Below are 21,573 nucleotides of genomic sequence, written 5' to 3'. Positions count from 1 at the left end.
GGCGAGCCCATTCAGAGATTTAAAAACAAATAATATCCCAAAGACGCGTACATTTTTGTAGGTCGATTGGGATCTGTAAATTGGTCTTAGTGTGTAAGGAGAGGATGCAAAGGTTGAATAACATAGAACTAGTGTGAATAGATGATCGATGGTATGCATGGATATGCTTGGTGGTCCGATGGATCTGTTTTCAAGTGTTTAATGTTCATTTGCCTGCTGGTATGCAGTAGCACATTGGTGATGCCATCATCTGCCGTTTGCCAATGCACACCGCCTTAATGCGATGGGTGTATGTTTACTTTTGCGATTAAATAAACAGCATACCGGCAATAGTAAAAGGAAAAACGTCCTCGTTAATGAGACTATGTTTCTTTGTGAGTGATAAAACCCGAGCTGAACCAACTTGCCATCACATAAAATGTTCCGATTGACAGACTTCCCTCATATTTGCACTTCAGAATGTTTAATTTAATGACTCTTTCCTAAACGACAGTATTTAAAGTCTACATTATTAGAAATGGACCATTGATGATTCCACTCTTTGTTCTGCTGAACTTCATTTTCACAAGAAGAACTTCTCTTTTTATTCTAGGTACAAACAGAAGTCCCAGGTTCTCCAATCTTTGTGATGAGACTTGCCAAACATGCACGTCATCTCGAAGTCCAAATCCTTGCAGATCACTACGGCAATGCAATCTCCTTATTTGGCCGCGATTGCTCAGTTCAGCGACGACACCAGAAGATTATCGAAGAAGCTCCAGCGACAATTGCTACTTCGTTAGTGTTTGACAACATGGAGAAGGTGAGAGCGGGGACCTTTTATCTTTTAAACTTTAATCCCATGCTCCCTTTCCTCCACAAAGTCAGTTAACATGTTCCACAATTCATTACGATGTATCCCTTTCTCTAGTCAACAATTGGCCTCTCAGGGAACCACCTTGCCTGAGGTTATCTGTTGCCGGCCTTGATTTGTCCTGGTCTTTATCCATTCCCGTCCCCCATTCAACAATCGGTCTGAAGTTGGGTCCTGACCCAAAACGCCACCTATCTATTTTCTCCAAGGATGCTGCTTGACCAGTTAATCCAGTATTTTGTGCCCGTCTTTGAATATGATTTGGTATCTGCAGTTCCTTTTTATTAATTACATTTTATCTTTTAATCTTTAGACCAGTGGTAGAACTGCTGTCTCACAGAGACTCGGGTTCAATCCTGACCTCGGGTGCTGTCTGTATGGAGTTTGCATGTTCTCCTTGTGACATTAGGGGTTTCCTCCAGGCACTCCAGTTTCATCCCAAAGATGTGTGGGAATGAAGGTCAATTGGCCTCTGTAAATTGCCCCTAATGTGTAGGGAGTGGGTGAGAAAGTGAGATAACATAGAACTATTGTGAACGGGTGATCGAAGGTCAGTGTGGACTCAGTGGGGCAAAGGGTCTGTTTCTATGCTGTATCCTTCAATCAATCCATCAAGATGCAGAATAGGCTGTTATTTGCTTCCAGCATTTTCTAATTGTATGTAAATTTCTTGCAAAGCCATTTTTAAAAAACCTTTCAGCATTATTTGGTTTCTACTTCATGGAGAAGGTGAGCGGGTTCTTCACTAGGGCTTTAAACACTGGAAGTTTGTGCTTCCATTGTTCTTTCAGATCTTGCATAACATCCAGCTCGAGATTGATATTGCATTAACCTCCAGTTAGCGATTTTAGTCAGAGAGCAGCGTGGAAACAAGCCCTTCATAAGTGATAGGAGCAGAATTAAGCCATTTGGCCAATCAAGTCTACTCCACCATTCAATCATGGCTGATCTATCTTTCTCTCTTAACCCATTCTCCTGCCTTCTACCCATAACTCCTGACACCCGTACTAAACGAGAATCTATCTATCTCTGCCTTAAAAATATCCATTGACTTGGTCTCCGGAGCCTTCAGTGGCAATGATTTCCACAGATTTCCACGAGATCATTGCAGGATGCGACTTAATTTATCAATTAAAATGTTATGTCCCATTGTGGATTACTGGTTTAGATATGTCAGTGCTTCGTGACTCCGGTCATGCTGATTGCTTATTTTACAGTGTGCAGTGAAACTGGCCAAAATGGTGGGCTACACAAGCGCAGGCACAGTAGAGTATCTGTACAGTCAAGACGGAAGCTTCTACTTCCTGGAGTTAAACCCCCGGCTTCAGGTGGAACATCCTTGCACTGAAATGGTTGCGGATGTGAACCTACCTTCTGCACAGTTACAGGTAGGTTTGTCTCACAACGACCTGGAATTGTTTCATGCTGACTATCTGTTGCATTTGTAATGGTCTCTGTCTGTCTGTCTGTCTGTCTGTCTGTCTGTCTGTCTGTCTGTCTCTGTCTCTCTCTGTCTCTGTCTCTGTCTGTCTCTCTCTCTGTCTCTGTCTGTCTGTCTGCCTCTCTGTCTCTCTCTCTGTCTGTCTCTGTCTCTCTCTCTGTCTCTCTCTCTCCGTCTCTCTCTGTCTCTCTCTCTCTCTCTCTCTCTCTCCGTCTCTCTCTCTCTCTGTCTGTCTCTGTCTGTCTCTGTCTGTCTCTCTGTCTCTGTCTCTCTCTGTCTCTCTCTCTCTCTCTCTCTCTCTGTCTCTCTCTCTCTCTCTCTCTCTCTCTCTCTCTCTCTCTCTCTCTCTCTCTCTCTCATTCTAACCCTGGTGAATCTTCACCATTGATGGATGACTGGAGTCATTAATAACTCTAGAGTCATGGAATCATACAGTGTGAAGATAGGCCCTTCGGCCCAACTTGCCCATGCCAACCAACATGCCCCATCTCCACTTGTCCGCATTAACTGTGTTGGGCCCATAACCCTCTAAACCTGTCCTATCAATGTACTTGTCCAAATGTTTTTTAAACATTGTGATAGTACCTGAATCACCTATGTCCTTTGGCAGCTTGTTCCAAATACCTCCATCCTTTGTGCAAAAACGTTGCCTGTTTGCATTTAAACTGTTCCCCTCATGATCCTATACTCCTCTATAATATTACCCCTCATCCTCCATGTGCTCCAATAAATATAGTCCTAGCCTGCTCAATCTGTTCCCTATATCACAGGTCTTCAAGTCATTGTAAATCTTTTCTGCATCCTTTCCAGCTTAATAACATCTTTCCAATAAGAGTGTGACTAAAACTAAACACAATAGTCTCAGTTTGAAAAATGGTCTCAACCCAAAACTTCACCTATTCCTTTTCTCCAGAGATGCTGTCTGACCCGCTGAGTTACTGCAGCTTTTTGTGTCTATCATCGGTTGAAGCCAGCAATCTGCAGTTCCTCCCTACACAATATTCTAAATGTGGCCTCACCAATGCCTTGTACAACTTTCAGATTGCTATGGGAATCCCTCTGCACAGAGTCAAGGACATTCGGATGTTGTATGGAGTTGCTCCGTGGGGAGATTCGCCGATTGATTTTGAGAATTCATTGAATATCCCCTGTCCGCGTGGTCACGTGATAGCCGCTCGTATCACCAGCGAAAACCCAGATGAGGTAAAATGAAATGTTTAATTTTATTATGGCTTACAAGCAACTCGCGTTTTATGTGGGGGTTGCTTTCCTGAAAACCAGCTCCTAATTCAAAAACACGTAAATTAAATATAATTTTATAAAGCCGTAAATTTGAGCGCATGATTTCAAAAATTCAGTGTGTAAATTAAATGATTACTTTCAGAATTATTTCAAAAATGCATAAATGAAACGGGTGTTAAACACGAGGTGCCTGCAATTCTAATGTGTGTCATTGTAATGAAATGCCGGACTGGGACATAAATATTAGAACTGGACAGCGCATATAATTTGACGATCACATGCCGTTTATTGCATTCTGTCTACGCATAAATGTATACTTGTAGCCACAGCCTGGAACGTCGACGACACTTCTAGTTTCCCACCCACACACCTCTTCTTGCAAACGGAGAAGATGATGCACAGACAGCTTGGTTGAGAAATGAAGCTCTTTAGTACTCTTGAAATTAGTTTTAGTTTTTTCTGGAGATTTTAGAGGCAAAGGAACCAACCCCTATCCTGATTCTTGGTGGCAAGATTACTGTACACTACTATGAAAAAGTGGCAGGCAGAATATAATATTCAGTATCATATATAATATTTAAATAGATTATATTTGTTCTTATGTGTATTAAAATCAGGCTTATGGATGTTCAAAGAGTGCAGATAGCTTCAGAGATTCAAAGAGTTGCAAGGATGGTACCAGAACTTGAGGACCTGAGCTGTAGGGAGAGGCTGGGCAGACCAGGAATTTATTGCTTTGAGCTAAGGAGGCTGAGGAATGACGATCTTATAGAAATGTACAAACATCTTAGGGGGAATAGATAGAAAGTGTGAGTGCAAAGTCTTTTACCAGGGAAGTGGAATGAAAATCCAGAGGACATAGCTTTAAGGTGAGAGGGGACATTTTTTCACACGTATGGATATAAGGAACGAGCTGCCAGAGGAGGTAGTTGAGGCAGGTATTATAACACAATTTGAACAGGTACATGGGTTGGAAAATTTGAGAAGGATATGGACCAAACATGGGACTAACTTAGATGGGATAGCTTGTTTGGCAATGACAAATTGGGCCGAAGGGCCTGTTTCTGTGCTGCCTGACTATGGCTCTTATCTCTAGCTACTTAAATCAAATTCAATTACTTATGCTGTATGTGAATGTGTAGACTGTTGTCCAATGCTGTGTAATCCAGGAAGAAATATATAGGTTATTGCAACCCCTGTGACCACGTGGGCTTTCTCTGGGTGCTTTGGTTTCCTCTCACACCCCAAAGACGGGGGGGTTTGTAGGTTAATTGTCCTCTTTAAAAGTTGCCCCGGTGTGTAGGGAGGGGATGTGAAAAAGTGATAACGTAGAACTAGTTTGAACGGGTGATTGATCATCAGTGTGGTCCGAAGCGTACGTTTCCATGCTATATCCCTAAACTAAACTATTCACAATTACAAAGTGCTTTGCTCTCTCACTGTAGGGGTTCAAGCCAAGCTCTGGAACGGTTCAGGAGCTGAATTTCCGCAGCAGTAAAAACGTCTGGGGTTACTTCAGCGTGGCAGCAGCGGGAGGTCTCCATGAGTTTGCTGACTCCCAGTTTGGGCACTGCTTTTCCTGGGGGGAGAACCGAGAAGAGGCCATCTCGTAAGTACTTTGCCCGATCATTTCTTTCACTGAAAACTTCATGTCTCCTTGATTCGTTTTACCGGAGTATGCCTGATGGGCTCAAAGAATATTAGTGTAACATCATGTTCAGCTGGGACATTGTGGACCAAAAGGCACGTGCTGTACTGTTCTCTAGAACACATTAATTCAGGAGTAACCTAGCAGGTCAGAGCCAAGACCATCACTTATGTGCTTGTACATAGTCCATATCTCTCCATTCCCTACATATCCAAATGCCTATCCAAAAGTCTCTTAAATGCCACTATCATATCTACTTCCACCACCCACCCCTGGCAGAGCATTCAAGGCACTCAAAGGTAGACAACAATTCTGGAGAAACTCAGCGGGTGAGGCAGCATCTCTGGTGTGAAGGAATAGGTGACATTTCGGGTCAACACTCTGCAGAAAAAACACAGCTGCATACATCTTCTTTAAACTTTGCGCCTCTTACCTTAAAGCTATGCCCTCTCGTATTTGATAATTCCATCCTGGGAAAAAGTTCTGCCTGACTACCCTGTCTATGCCTCTTGTAATTTTATATACTTCTATCAGATCTCCCTGCAACCTCCGGCGTTCCAGATAAAATATCCAAGTCTGTCCAACCTCCCAGCAGTTTCTACCCTCTAATCCAGGTTTCATTCTGGTAAACCTCCTCTCCGCCCTATCCACATCCTCCACATCCTTTCTGTAATGTTGAGCTTCTGGTTGAAACTCTTGCTAACTTGTGTATTACTTACACGCAGCAATTTGGTGGTGGCGCTGAAGGAGCTGTCCATTCGTGGTGATTTCAGAACAACCGTGGAGTACCTGATCCGACTGCTGGAGACTGAGTGCTTCCAGCAGAACAGCATTGACACTGGCTGGCTGGATCGGTTGATTGCAGAGAAAGTGCAGGTACTTGGTCAGGAGAAAAACAACTACAGGTGAAATTCAACTTCCAGTGGGGCAGTGGTGGACTTTGTGCCTTGTTCAACCTCAGTTATACAACGGATCTTGTTCTTGCATATGGCGTGCACAGCCTAAAGTTGTAGGGCAACTTGTTCTATTTGATCTTGTTTGATTGTGCACGCCAGGTTGAAGGCATTTGTCGAAACAGTCGGACCACATGATGGTTGCAATCTTCCACCCTACAACGGATCTATTTTGCTTTGAGAACCCAATGGGGAAAAAAGTAAATCAGCTGGCAATTTTGACAGGTGACACATTTAGTTCAGTGGTGCTTTATTTGTCTGCAACTGTAGAGTGAAATTCTTTGTGCATATATTACACATGCAGGCGCCGACATTTTTGGTGCCATTATTTAAATTCCGGTTGGCCCGCGCGCATTGTTTAGTTAGGAAGAAGCTGTTCTTGAACCTAGAGGTCACAATTTTCAGGCTCAGTAGTTTTAGTTTAGTTTAGAGGTAAAGCATGGAAACAGGCCCTTTGGCCCACCGAATCCGTGCCGACCGATGATCACCTGCACACTAGGTCTACTCTACACACGAGGGATAATTTACAGAGGCCAATTAGTCTACCAGCCCGCACGTCTTTGGGATGTGGGAGGAAACTGGAGCACCCGGAGAAAATGCAGGGAGACCGTGCAAACTCCACGCAATCAGCACCCATAGTCTGGATCGAACCCGGGTCTCTGGCACTGTGAGGCCCAACACCACCGCTGCGCCACCGTGCCCCCACGTCCCTTCTATATAATATGGTTGCAGTTCTGTTTGCATGCAAGACAATTACGCTGTTGAATATGGAGGGAAATAGTAAGGAATTTTATTTTTGTCACAGTACAAAGAATTGAATAGCATATTTTGAGATACTGATATATTCCCTGCACCATCTTTCTTTTGGATGTGGAGCAGATGGATCCAGAAGTGGAAGAGTCTAGGACCAGAGGGCACAGCCTCAGAATAAAAGGACGTATCTTTAGAATGGAGATGAGGAGGAATATATTTAGCTAGAGGGTGGTGAATCTGTAGAATTTATTGGCCACAGACGGAGGTGGAGGCCAAGTCTGTGAGTATTTTTAAAGTGGAAATTGATCGGTTCTTGATTAGTATGGGTGTCAAAGGTTTGCGTGGAGAATGGGTTTGAGAGGGAACAAAAGATCAGCCATGGCCGAGTAGGCTCGATGGGCCAAATGGCCTAATTCTGCTCCTATGTCTTCTGGTCTTTTCACCTCGTAGGCTGAGAGGCCCGATACCATGCTGGGAATCGTTTGTGGAGCTCTTCATGTCACAGATAAATCGTTCAGGAACAGTGTCTCCAATTTTCTTCACTCTTTGGAAAGGTAAAGGAAATGTACTACGTTTTAAAAAAATGATCTTACATGAATCATACTTTTTAATATCTTGATGTTGATTTATTTCACGCCCTGTGCCACCAACCCTTTCCCTTAAATTATACCAATTTGTCTGTCTGGTTGTTCCCCTCCCCAGGGGACAAGTCTTGCCAGCTCATACTCTTCTGAACACAGTGGAAGTGGAACTCATTTTTGAAGGAGTGAAATATGTGCTGAAGGTAAATTTCTAAATGTAGAAAGTGCATTTTTTAGACCCTCTTTTGGGAATGGGATGAATTTATGTGGCAGTGTTCATTTGTTCTTTACAAGAATCTCTATAATTCGCAAATGGGACTATTTTAGGTGGGGCTGCTTGGTTGGCATGGACGAGTTGGGCTGAAGGTCCTGTTTCCCTGCTGTATGATTCTATGACTTAAATTTTGCCTGGAACTTTGAGATCTTCAAGCTATTTTGTCATGCTGGAGGAACGTGATGATGAGAGGAATGTGGGTTTAAAAGGCTTTCCGTTTGTTGGTTGAAATGGTGCTGTTTGCAGACTGGGTAGTTCCAAGTGAGCTGTCTTACTTTGTTTGGTTCAATCAAAAAGAGTCGGGATTGTCGTTGGGTTAAGGGCAGTAGCCAGGAGAAAGAGGTTGAGAGGGAAAGAGATACCAGCCATGATTGAAGGGCAGAGTAGACTTCATGGGCTGAATGGCCTAATTCTGCTCCTATCACTTATTAGCTTATGACCCACTGAGTTCCTCCAGCAGGTTGCACTTTGACCGTGCTATTTATTTTGTTCACAGGTTACGCGGCAGTCACCTAATTGTTACGTCGTGATAATGAACGATTCGTGTGTGGAGGTGGATGTTCATCGGCTGAGTGATGGCGGTCTGCTGTTGTCCTACGACGGCAGCAGCTACACATCGTACATGAAGGAGGAGGTGGACAGGTGAGGATGCGTACCTCCGAGTGAGGTTGCAAATAAACATTCTTGGTGAACCTTTGTCGGAAAAGTACTTCAACCCTGGGATCTTTGTGCTACAGGTACCGCGTTACCATTGGTAATAAGACCTGCGTGTTTGACAAGGAGAATGACCCTTCGCTGTTACATTCGCCCTCTGCGGGAAAGCTGATCCAGTACACGGTAGAGGATGGTGGTCATGTTTTCGCAGAGCACTGCTTCGCTGAAATTGAGGTAATGTTACAGCAAAATCTCACGGGGGAAGGAATATGAAGGGGGGAAGGGTAGTGAATCTGTGGGGTTCATTGCCCCAGAAGGCTGTGAGACCAAGTCAATTGATATTTTTAAGGCATAGATAGACAGATTTATGATTAGTACGGGTGTCGGTGGTTATGGGGACGAAGGCAGGAGAATGGGGTTAAGATGGAAAGATAGATCAGCCATGGTTGAATGGCGGAGTAGAGTTGATGGGCCGAATGGCATAATTCTGCATCCTATCACATGAATTTATGAGAGAATCTGTGGCAGCACTGTGTGTCTACACTATGGGTGACCAGGGGGATATTCAAACTGCAGATGCTGGAAACCTGAAATAAAAGCTGAAGGTGCCGGGATCACCAAATAAATCAGGCAGCGTCTGCAAATGATTCGGTTGAAAGAACCCGTGTCAGGACATTGTGTTAGCCTGCTTCCTGTTTCTGATCTATTCACCTCAAGCCAGTGCCCCTCACCCCTCTACTTGTTGATTCCACTATCATGGGTAAAACACCCTATCTATTCCCCTCGTCATCTTATACATCTCTATAAAATTGCTGCTCAGCCTCCTGCTCTCCCAAGGAATAAAGTCCTAATGTGGAGTCCACAGCATAGCAGGCTCGGACAGATTAGCCAAGCATTTATTCCCTTGTCCTACAAATGCGCCGTAGAAACCATCACAGCACGGTTTGGGAACAGCTCCATCCAAACTGCAAGAAACTGCAGAGAATTGTTCACACAAACCAACCTCCCTTCCATCTACACTTCACGCTGCCTCATCAAGGCCACCAACATAATCAACAACCAGTCTCACTCTGGACACACCCTCTTCTCCCCTCTTCCATCCGGCAAGAGGTACAGAAGTGTGAAAATGCACACCTCCACATTCAGGGACAGTTTCTTTCCAGCTTCATCAGGCAACTAAACCATTCTATCAACAACTAGAGAGCGGTTCTGTGCTACCTCATTGGAGACCCTTGGACTATCATTAATCAGACTACTGGACTTTATCTTGCACTAAATGTTATTCCCTTTATCCTGTGTCTGTACATTGTGGACGGCTTGATTGTAATCATGTATTGTCTTTCCACTGACTCGATATCACGCCACAAAAAGTTTTTCACTCAACCTCTGTACACATGACAATAAATTAAAATAACTAAATATATCAATTAGTCTAAAGCAGGCTTTTTTAAAACTGTCTGGCATCATGGATAATCCTCTATGCCATATGTACATATGACAATTTTCCAGTAATTATTAGTTCGGTTTTTTTCTCCTTTTAGATTTAGGTTTATTATTGTCACAGGCACTAAGGTAGAGTGAAAAGCTTTGTTTTGTATGCTATCCAATCTGATCAGATAATACCATACATAAATACAATCCAGCCAAACTGAAGTACAATGGGGAAGAGACAGAGTGCAGAATATAGTTCTCAGCATTCCAGCGCATTAGTTCCATAGATAAAGTCCAATGTCCACAATGGGGTAGCGGTGAATCGGACAGTACGCTGGCTTGTTTATGGACGGACCATTCAAAAGTCTGGAAACAGTGGAGAAGAAGCTGTTCCTGAATCTGGTGGTGCGTGCTTTCAACCTTCTGTATCTTCGACACGACAGAAGTGGGGAGAAGACGGAATGATGGAGTGGGAAAAATTCATCACAACGTTACTTTATTTACAATTATTGGCCATGTAGCGATCACATTGTTTGAGAAGCAATATTAAATGCCAATACAAGGAACTACAGAGTTTAAGAGGGAACTGCAGATGCTGGAGAATCGAAGGTTACACAAAAAAAAAAAAGCTGGAGAAACTCAGCGGGTGCAGCAGCATCTATGGAGCGCAGGAAATAGGCAACGTTTCGGGCCGAAACCCTTCTTCAGACTGATCGGGGGCGGGATCCGCCCCCGATCAGTCTGAAGAAGGGTTTCGGCCCGAAACGTTGCCTATTTCCTTCGCTCCATAGATTCTGCTGCACCCGCTGAGTTTCTCCAGCTTTTTTTTTGTGTAACCAAGGAACTACAGATGCTGGTTGACCAAAAAAAGATACAAAGTGCTTTTTTAACTCAGCAGGTCAGGCAACATCTCTGGAGAACACGAATAGGTGACATTTCGGGTCGTGACCCTTCCACATCAGTCTGATGAAGTATCCTGACCCGAAACATCACCAATCCATGTTCTCCAAAGATGCTGTCTGACCTGCTGAGTTACTCCAGCAGTTTGGTTTTTTTTGCTCATATTGAATGCATCTTGATCCAAACATTCTAGAAACATAGAAAATAGGTGCTGGAATAGGCCATTTGGCCCTTTGAACCAGCACTGCCATTTAATATGATCATGGCTGATCATCCAAAATCAGTACAGTACCACATTCCTGCTTTCTCCCCATATCCCTTGATTCCGTAAGCCCTCTGCTGCCTTCTATAGCAAAGAATTCCACATATTCACAACTCTCTGACTGAAAATGTTTTTCCTCATCTCAGTCCTAAATGGCATACCCCTTATTCTTAAACTGTGACCCCTGGTTCTGGACTCCCCCAACATGGAGAACATTTATCCTGCACCTAGCCTGTCCAAACCCTTAAGAATTGTATATGTTTCTATAAGATTCCCTCTTTCTCATCCTTCTAAATTGCAGTGAATAAAAGCCCATTAGTATGGGGTTTATTGACAGAACATTTAGCGTCTGTACGGAGAATGACTACCAAATTTGTAAATGCTGACGAGAGAGAGGCACTGGGACCAAGCTTGCTGGCGTGTGAGGATCTGTTGACGGGTGTGTTGCATTTCTTTCCTGTTGCAGGTGATGAAGATGGTGATGACACTGGCTGCACAGGCCTCCGGCTGCATCCATTATGTGAAGCGACCAGGAGCAATCCTGGAACCAGGCTGCGTGATTGCCAAGATGCAACTGGACGATCCAAGCAGAGTCCAGCAGGTTAGCGGCAATCCCACTATTAGTGAATGAGCTTTACCTGTCCCCAATGTCTTGACATTAATCCCAATTTAAACCCTGCACGATTTTCTGCTAGCCTCCTCTTTGAATAATCTGGCAACAAAAAAAAAAGATGCTTCATGAAGGTAAATACAGTTGAATCATTTATTTCGTGCCTGGCTTTATCCTCCCCTCCTCTCTTCCAACTTTCTTTCCCATCCCCTCCAATCACTGAAAAGGGGTCCTGAATTGCAATCGGACCCGCTGAGTTACTCCAGCACTTTGTGTCTTTTTTCACAGCAGACAGCATTTGCTGCCACCAAGTGGTATGATGCTGATCTGCACCCTGAAGATCCCTTTGTAGGAAGTTACATAATCCTGCTTGAACTGTATTTTGATGAGAGGAGAGACATGTGGCCAAGGAGATACAGAGAAAGTCACGTGCATCCATTTAATCTGCATCTGGCCCATTAATTATCATTGACTGCATTTCTCCTGGCTGGAAGTAATCGCGCGTGTTGAACAAGGATGGTGACAAATTTAATTGAGAGTCCCTTTACCGTCCCTATCATACCTCTAGTTTCCTCTCCCCGACTCGCATTCTGAGGAAGGGTCTTGAAATGTCACCTATTCCTTTTCTCCAGAGATGCTACCCGACCTGCTGATTTACTCCAGAATTGTGTGTCTATCTTCCTTTACTGTCAAACTTGTAATTGTTATCGATTCTGCTTTGAGTCAGTTCTATGAGACGCCAAGGCAAGGGTGGTAAGAGAGGAGGGAATTGGTGCATCCAGGATTCAGGAAGACAAATATTTGGCTTGCTGATCATGATCTTTACTGCTTCAGAGATAATTATCGCCAAGACCAAGAATTTGAATTTAACTTAGTCATTATAACTCAGAGCAATGTACTTTGCTGATAGGCAAATGTTGAGTAACTTTGCTGAGCTAACGGAAGTGCTGGAGTAATTCTGTGGAGGATATAGATAGGCAACGTTTTGTGTTGGGGGCACTTCTTCAACTGATTGTAGGAGAGGGGAGAAAGCTGGAAAAGAGGGTGATACAAAATTGTGCAAGTGATAGGTGGATGCGGGTGTCGGGGGGGGAGGGTGTTTGATTAGCAGATGAGTGGTCAAAGTTTAGTTTAGTTGAGAGATACAACACGGAAACAGGCCCTTCGGCCCACGAAGCCTACGCTGACCAATGATCACCCGTATACTAGTTTTAACCAGGCACGTGCCGTCAGGGTATGCAAGGTAGGCAGTGGCTACCCTGACTAAAATTATAAAAAGGTAATTATTAAATGTAAATAGTAAAGATTTCCAATTCAGTTACTAAATTCAGTATTTATTATTAAATGGTTATTATTTTAATAATTGCTTAGGTAGGCATAATTCTCCCGTGCCTTTCATCCGCAGTACGTGTAATACGCGTATATGTTCGACTCGCGTGCCGTGGACGCTGCTTCAAGCCTTCACTTACAACGGGCAATAAAGGCAGCTGAAATCCTGCCTTTGCACCGTGGACTGCGTGCAAGATGCTGCGCATGTCTACGGGAGAGACCAATCTGCGCATGCACGGGTTTTAAGATTTTAAAAAATCAACTGACTGCCTACAGGACCGGATCTGCACTTGCGCGTTTTTCGATTTTCTATACGTGTGCTATTTTTTTTTAAATCCCCTTTTCGCACGTGCGGATTTTACGGTTTTTAAAAGCCGACTGACTGCCCAGTGCCTATCCTGTGTAATTACACACGGCACGTGCCTGGTTTTATCCGACACACACTAGGGACAATTTACAGAAGCCAATTAACTTACAAACCTGCACATCTTTGGGATGTGGGAGGAAACCAGTGTACCCGGAGAAAACCCACACAGTCACACAGAGAGCGTACAAACTACGTACAGACAGCACCCATAGTAAGGATCAAACACGGGTCTCTGGCACTGTGATACAGCAACTCTATCGCTGTCCACTATACTACCTAGAGATGAAATGAGAAAGGCTGGAGATGAAAAGGAAGCAAACGAGTGTTAGATAAGGGGAGAGGAGGAATGAAATGTAAATGAAAGGTAAAGAATAGAAAATGTGTTGGAGTTGCATTCAGACAATGTTGTTTATTCTTAAACAAAAACTAATTGTGTTTTATGCTTCAATCTAGGCTGAGTTATTCACACAACCTCTGCCCAGGATCCAGAACTTGGCTCTCCGTGGAGAAAAGCTTCACCGCATCTTCCATTACGTCCTGGACAATCTGGGGAACATCATGAACGGATTCTGCCTGCCCGAGATCTACTTTGACGTCAAGGTACTGTCACGGAATGATGTGCAGAGAGAGAGAGAGAGAGAGAGAGAGATGTGGTCAAATCTGGAGGAGTGTGACAAAATCTTGAGGGGCAAGCCACTGCACTCCCCTCTCCCCTTACCCCCTTCCTCCACGCTAGACATTTAGCCAAAAAGTATCCCACTTGAGATCGCACCCACCCTACCCTCACCACCCTTTCTGAGGTCATTTGTTACCAGCCCTGATTTGTTGTCGTCTTATGTCACCTCCAGTTCTCTCTGTCCCCCCCCACCCCTAACTCCCTACTTTCACTCTGAAGAAGGGTCACAACCCAAAATGTCACCTATCCCATTTCTCCTGAGATGCCACCTAACACGCTGAGTTACTCCAGCACTTTGTGTCTATCTAGGTCATGTGTGTTGTTTTCTATGAAATTGAAACATATAAGATTGTTAAGGGTTTGGACACGCTAGCGGCAGGAAACATGTTCCCGATGTTGGGGGAGTCCAGAACCAGGGGCCACACAGTTTAAGAATAAGGAGTAAGCCATTTAGAACGGAGACGAGGAAACATTTTTTTTCACAGAGAGTGGTGAGTCGGTGGAATTCTCTGCCTCAGAGGGCGGTGGAGGCCGGTTCTCTGGATGCTTTCAAGAGAGAGCTTGATAGGGCTCTTAAAAATAGCGGAATCAGGGGATATGGGGAGAAGGCAAGAACGGGGTACTGATAGGGGATGATCAGCCATGATCACATTGAATGGCGTTGCTGGCTCGAAGGACCGAATGGCCTACTCCTGCACCTATTGTCTATTGTCTAAATAAGGATCCTCTGCAAGCCATGATTTGGTTCATGTTGGGTTTGTGTTTTGATATAAAATGTTGGTGTAAAGAACACAGAGCATAGAACAGCACAGGAACAGGCCTTTCGACCCACAATGTCTGTGCCAAACATGAAGCCAAGACCCAACTCTTATCTGCTTGTTCGTGATCCATATCGCTTCATTTCCTACATATCCATTTAAACGCCTTTTAAATGCCATCATCATATCTGACTCCAATATCACCCGCGGCAGTGCATTCCAGGCATCCACCACTCTTGGTGTAAAAAAAAACATGCCCCACACATCTCCTTTCAACTTTGCCCCTCTCATCTCAAAGCTATGCCCTTTTAGTGTTGGATTTATTCAAGAGTTGGATGAACTAAAGACATAGCAGGTTTTTTTAACGCTCGGTGCCGGGCTAGCCGTTGCTTTGGCTGATTTAGCTGGTAAATACTGAACAATTTGGAAGCAAAGTGAAGAAAACACATTAAATAAAAAATACATTCAATAAAAGGGAGAAGATTGTGGTAAGAAATAAATTGAATCAGATTTATATTGATTTGCTGTGCTGCGATTCGTCTAACCGAGGAGTTTTCCAATAACTCTGGATTGGGGGCACAGTTTAGTACAACAAACCTGCTCAGGTTGGCATAAGCATCGCAATTTACAATCCATGTATCTGATCAAATGTTGTTATTATACCTGCCTAAACCACCGATCAAGGTGCTCCATCTACACGTCTCACCTGCCTGCGTTTTGGCATATATCCCTCTCAACCTCTCCTATCCATGTACTTGTCCAAGCGTCTTTCAAATGTTGTTGTTGTACCTGCCTCATCTACCTACTCTGGCAGCTCATTCCACATACCCACCACCCTCTGTGTGAAAAGGTCACCCTGCACGTTCCTATTAAATCATTTCTCTCACACCTTACAGCCTATGTCCTGTGGTTCTTGATTCACCTACCCAAGGAATAAGACTCTGTGCATTCACTCTATCTATTCCCCTCGTGATTTTATGTACTGGTATAAGATCTCCCTAGTAAATCTCTGGAACTCTCTCCCTAGTTGAGCTTCATTGGCTATATTTAAGAGGGAGTTAGATGTGGCCCTTGTGGCCAAGGGGACAGAGGGTATGGAAGGCATGATACTGAGTTGATGATCAGCCATGATCATATTAAATGGCGGTGCCAGCCGAACATGGCCCACTCCTCCTCTAATTTCTATGTTTCTATGTTTCTATAGCTTTGTACATGGAATGAAGTTGTAGCCTGCCTAGCGGGCCAGCCTAACATGCTCCCATGTCCTACGAATGTATAAATTAAGCACAAGGAGGCTTTCTGGATAGAAAAGGCATTGAAGCATATGGGCCTAACATGGGCAAATAAGACTAGCTTACATGGGCATCTTGGTTGGCTGGGATGAACTGGGCTGTAGAGACTGTTTCCATGATGTATGCCTGTAATATCACGGATAAGCCTATTTCACCCTTTATGCAATATGTGCACATGACAATTTTCTAGCAATTATTAGTCACAGTTTATTAGCAACAATAAGAAAAATGTTTCTTACCTTCTCCATTATAATAAACTAAGTAATAAGTAGAGCTGCTGCCTCACAGTGACCTTGATCCTGACCCCTGATGCTGTCTGTGCGGAGTTTGCATGTTCTCTCTGTGACTGCATGGGTTTCCTCCGGGTGCTCCGGATTGACCTTGATCCTGACCCCTGATGCTGTCTGTGCGGAGTTTGCATGTTCTCTCTGTGACTGCATGGGTTTCCTCCGGGTGCTCCGGATTACTCCCACATCCCAAAGATGTGCGGGTTTGTAGGTTAATTGGTCTCTGTAAATTTCACAAGTGTGCAGGGATGTGGGGAAAGCGGGATAGAATAGAACTAGTATTGAACAGGTGATTGATGGTCGGCATGTGCTCAGCGGGCCGAAGGGCCCGTTTCCATGCTGTATTTCTAAACTGAACTAGTCACAGTCTGGAGATAGACACAAAGTGCTGGAGAAACTCAGCGGGTCAGGCAGCATCTCTGGAGGAAAAGGATGGATGATGTTTCAGTTTGGGACCCTTCAGACAGAAGAAGGCTGCCGACCTTCAGAGATTCCTCCAGAGATAATGCCTGACCCGCTGAGTTACTCCAGCACTTTGTGTCTATCTTTAATATAAACCCTTAAGTGCAGTTCTTTGTTTCTGCTTAATTAGTTGGTTAGAGTCGTGTGGAATGAGTACAGATACATGATAAAAGGAATAACGTTTAGTGCAAGATAAAGTCCAAAGATAGTCCAAGGGTCTCCAATTGGGTAGATGATAGCTTAGGACCGCTCTCTAGTTGTTGATAGGATGGTTCATTTGCCTGATAACAGCTGGAAAGAAACTGTCCCTGAACATGGAGGAATATATATTTTTGGCATATTCTGGTGTCACTGCTCTTGGTTATTTGATGACTGCTGACTTGCTATCCGAATGGAACCTGGAAGCTTGGTTTGTGTGATGGGGTCTGACATGACATGATGTAGTTACTCGATTAAGGCAAGGAGAAGATTCAAAGTCGCGAAGAAGGAAATTGCATTTTATTGCGCTGTTTTCTTCTGTTGCAGGTGAAAGACTGGGTGGAAAGACTCATGCAGACACTGAGGGACCCATCCCTCCCACTGTTGGAGCTTCAGGATATCATGACCAGTGTTGCTGGACGAATCCCCCAGGCAGTGGAGAAGGCTATCAAAAAAGAGATGGCCCAGTATGCAAGCAATATCACCTCTGTGCTATGCCAATTCCCCAGCCAGCAGGTACTTTTTTTACACAAAGAGTGGTGGGTATATAGGTGGAACTGCCGGTGGAGCTAGTTGAGGCAGGTACTATCATAACATTTGCACAGGTATATGGATAGGACAAGTTTAAAGGGTTATGGGCCAAGCACGGGTACGTGGGACTAGTGTCGCTGGAGCATGTTGGTCGGCATGGGCACGTTGGGGCGTAGAGCCTGTTTCCGTGCTGTATGACACTGACTTGCGATAGATTTTGCCTTCTTCTTTTATTAATTATCACGTGCGCCGAGGTACAGTGAAAAACTTGGTGTTGCTTTCTATCCAATCAGATCAGATACAATACATAAATACAATCCAGTCAAACTCGAGTGCAATAGGTAGAGCAAAGGGAAACGTGCAGAATATAGTTCTCAGCATTGTCGCACACTAGCTTCATAACCATGTAACAATGTCCGCAATGAGGTCGTGGTGAATCGGACCGTACCCGAGCTGATGGAAGGACTGCTCAGAAGCCTGATAACAAAGAAGAGGAATGTTCCTGAATCTGGTGCTGTGTGTTATCAAGATACTGTACCTTTTGCCCAATGGAAGCAGGAAGATAAAGGAATGACCGGGGTGGTCATTATGTTAGCTACTTTTCCGAGGCAGTGTAAAGTGTAGATGTAGTCGGTGGTGGGGAGTCTGGTCTGTGTGTTGGACTAGGCTCGATCTATAATTCTCTGCAATTCCTTGGGGCCTTGGGCAAGGCTGCTCCTAAACCAAGCTGTGATGAAACACAACAGTATATTTTTTATGTTGTATCTGTAGATGTTTGTAAGAGTCATTGCAGACAAATTTCCTGAGTCTCCTCAGGTAATAGAGGCGTTGATTTTTGACGGTTTTTAAATATAGTTGAGCTAAATATTCACAGATTAGTTTATATAACTCCAAGTTCGATCAAAAGATCAGCAGGGGCGGCACAGTGGTGCAGCTGGTAGAGCCGATGTATCACAGTGCCAGCGATCTCGGGTGCTGTCTGTGTGGAGTTTGCATGTTCTCCCTGTTGACCGACGTGAGGTTACATCCCCTGGTTTTCAGCTGGAAATAATTTAAAGCATCCGGCCAAATCCTATTGTCATTTCGATGCTGGGTGTGCTAGCTTAAAGTCTTTGCTGATTGAAGATATAATGTTCTTTCTTTTCAGATTGCCAACATTCTGGACAGTCATGCTGCAACTCTGAATAGGAAATCGGAGAGGGAGGTTTTTTTCATGAATACACAGAGCATCGTTCAGCTGGTGCAGAGGTTAGTCATCCAGTTAGACACAAAAAACTCAGTGGATCAGGAAGCATCTCTGGAAAAAGGGAATAGGTGACGTTTCAGGTTGAGACCCTTCTTCAGACTGAGTGTCAGGGGAAAGGGAAACTAAAGATATAGAGAGATTTAGGTTTGCCTTTACAGAGGCACATTGGTGATGGGTGCAGTCAATGTTAATGGGCAAGGATGGCCCAGGCTTTGGAAGTCAAATTTACACTGCTGCATATTCCACAGGCTGGCATAAGACCGTAAGACATAGCAGCAGAATTAGGCCATTCAACCCATCAAGTCTACTCTGCCATTCAATCATGGCTGATCTATTTTTCCCTCTCAATCCCATCCACCTGTATTCTTCCCGTAACCTTTGTTACCCTTACTAGGTCAGTTTATTGTCTCATGTACCAATTAAGATACAGTGAAATTTGAGTTACTAATCTCCACGCTAAAAATTCCATTGACTTGGCCTCCAGCGTCGTCCAGGGCAATGCACAGATTCACCACCTCAAGAAATTCCTTCTCATCTCCATCCAAAAGGTGTGTGCTTCTATTCTGAGGCTGTGCCCCAAGAATCTCCTACTTTTGAAAACATCTTCTCCACATACACTCTATCTAGACTTTTCATTGTCCTGTAGGTTTCCCAATCTTGGGATTTAGGCAATCTCAATGTGAAGGAGGGAATAATGTTCCTGTTTCCCCAGAGATAATTCTTGTTGGAGATGGCCTTCCAGGTGCATTCATTAGATCCGGCCACGTTATTCTCCATCGCTGTACAACAAGCCAACACTCACTTACCCGGTCATCATGTGAATCACTTTAATACATACCAACTGGCAGTACAACCTCAGCCATCGATGTGACATTATTCATCTACATTTTATTCCTTCTTTCCTCCCCATTTGTCAGACTGGACACTTCACCTAATTGAAGAGAGGGTCATAAAAGGTGGTGCCAACAGGCCAAATTCTGCAGTAGTACTAATGATGAGACAGCACTCCCTTGTCACTGAGACCAACAAGATTTCCTTGCCTATGCGGTTTAAACTCTGACGTTTTCTGTTTGTCCCCTGCACCAAACCTTGAAAGAAAGAAGATGATTAATTGAAAATCTGTGTTTACAATGGCACAATAAGCCATAATTACATTCTTGATTTTAGAAAGTTCAAGTTCAAGTGAGTTTATTGTCATGTGTCCCTGTATAGGACAATGAAATTCTTGCTTTGTTTAAGCACACAGAAAATAGTAGGCATTTACTACAAAACAGATAAATGTGTCCATATACCATGATATAAATATATACAGTGGGTCCAGGTTTTTGACGAGGAAGGAGTTGAGCAAACACTCAGATCCTCCAAAAACACTGATTTTGCCCATGTGACCCTGTTGTTTGAAGGTGAGATGACCAAGTCACACTCACTCTGATGGGTTCAGTAGTGGATGTTGTGGCACTGGTGCTGCTTGCAACCTGTGGGGCTACATGTTCATGTCCATTTCCTAGTTACATGATTCTGACCTTCCTGCTCCATAATGCTTCAGTGGGAGTCTCAGTCTCGGTGAGTTTCAGTGGTGGAACAAAAACAGGCCCTTCAACCCAATTTGTACATGCTGACCAAAATACCCCATCCAAGCTAGTCCCATATCCCTCTAAACTTTTTCTATCCATCTACCTGTTCAAATGTCTTTTAAATGTTGTTGTTGTAACTCCCTCAATGACCTCCTCTGGCAGCTCGTTCCATACACCCACCACACTGTGGAAAAAGTTACCCCTCAGGATTGTATTAAATCTTTCCCTTCTCACCTTGAACCTATTTGGTAATCGAGGCCGATGCTTCCCATTTGCGCATTGACCTGTTACTTGGACCTGTGGAATAAGGCAGCAAACGAGGAGAGAATTTTCCAAATTCATTAGTACGAAAAGCGACCTGTATAAATCTGACTGTCTTCAATGGTCATGAAACCAAAGGGAATGTTAAGCCAGACCCTACCTCTGGACTCAAGAATACAATTAATCTTATGTGTGTTATTTTGTGATATTATTTATCGATTCAAATTCTGATGAGGTTAATAATTTGGCTTGGCTCATATATATATATATGTATTCCATATATCACCTTGCCATGTCTTTGCTGGGATGTAGTGGTGACTTTCGAATGTGTCTAGTAATATAGCAATTTGCATCTTTATATGAAGGCATAAGAATATTAAACAAATGAAAATGCTTAACCTTTTGGTTCTAATACTAAGTTTCTCTATTTAATATTTATGTATTCATACTTTAAAAAAAAAATGAGTCAGCCCGACATGTTAATAGGTTGATTATTGTAGGAATGTTGTTGAATAAAAACTGTCATTAAAGCATTTTTTAAGGTTGGCTTGAAAGCACTTGCCGTTGAATTAATTGTGGGATAGACGTGCGAAATCTGATGAATGGTGTATGCCCATCTTCAAAATTCTTAAGCCTAGCCAAAAGTTTCCTATCTTATTCCAACAATTTGCATTAACAAAAGAAAGTGTTAGAAGGCATCTGGTTAATGGCATGCAGAATAATTATTGTGTGTAACGAGAGCGCGGTCCTAAGCTACTATCGCCCTCATTGGAGAGACTATCTTTAATTGGATTTTACTGGACTTTATCTTGCAGTAAACATCATTTCCCATTATCATTTATCTATACAGTGTGGACGGCTCGATTGTAATCATGTATAGTCTTTCCGCTGACTGGTTAGCACCCAACAGAAGCATTTCACTGTACCTCGGCACACGTGACAATAAACTAAACTAAACTAACAAAAGATATGTTCTCAACTTCTTAAGGC

General features: G+C 43.6%; 1 protein-coding gene across 2 annotated transcripts in view; it reads left to right on the top strand.

Annotated features, from left to right (window-relative positions):
- The window catches only part of acaca (acetyl-CoA carboxylase alpha), a 212,138-nt gene that overhangs the window by 27,786 nt on the left and 162,779 nt on the right, over nt 1–21,573 (top strand). For both annotated transcript variants that reach the window (XM_055658137.1, XM_055658138.1), the window contains 13 exons: nt 593–802; nt 2,071–2,241; nt 3,336–3,497; nt 4,982–5,145; nt 5,910–6,060; nt 7,341–7,444; nt 7,593–7,674; nt 8,242–8,387; nt 8,483–8,633; nt 11,459–11,593; nt 13,752–13,898; nt 17,299–17,487; nt 18,650–18,750. In XM_055658137.1, coding sequence (XP_055514112.1) covers nt 593–802; nt 2,071–2,241; nt 3,336–3,497; nt 4,982–5,145; nt 5,910–6,060; nt 7,341–7,444; nt 7,593–7,674; nt 8,242–8,387; nt 8,483–8,633; nt 11,459–11,593; nt 13,752–13,898; nt 17,299–17,487; nt 18,650–18,750 — 1,913 coding nt within the window. The remainder of the gene's footprint in view (nt 1–592; nt 803–2,070; nt 2,242–3,335; nt 3,498–4,981; nt 5,146–5,909; nt 6,061–7,340; nt 7,445–7,592; nt 7,675–8,241; nt 8,388–8,482; nt 8,634–11,458; nt 11,594–13,751; nt 13,899–17,298; nt 17,488–18,649; nt 18,751–21,573) is intronic.

The sequence above is a fragment of the Leucoraja erinacea genome, chromosome 28 (assembly GCF_028641065.1).
Source record: "Leucoraja erinacea ecotype New England chromosome 28, Leri_hhj_1, whole genome shotgun sequence".
Taxonomy (NCBI): domain Eukaryota; kingdom Metazoa; phylum Chordata; class Chondrichthyes; order Rajiformes; family Rajidae; genus Leucoraja; species Leucoraja erinaceus.
This window is presented reverse-complemented; position numbering and strand designations above follow the sequence as displayed.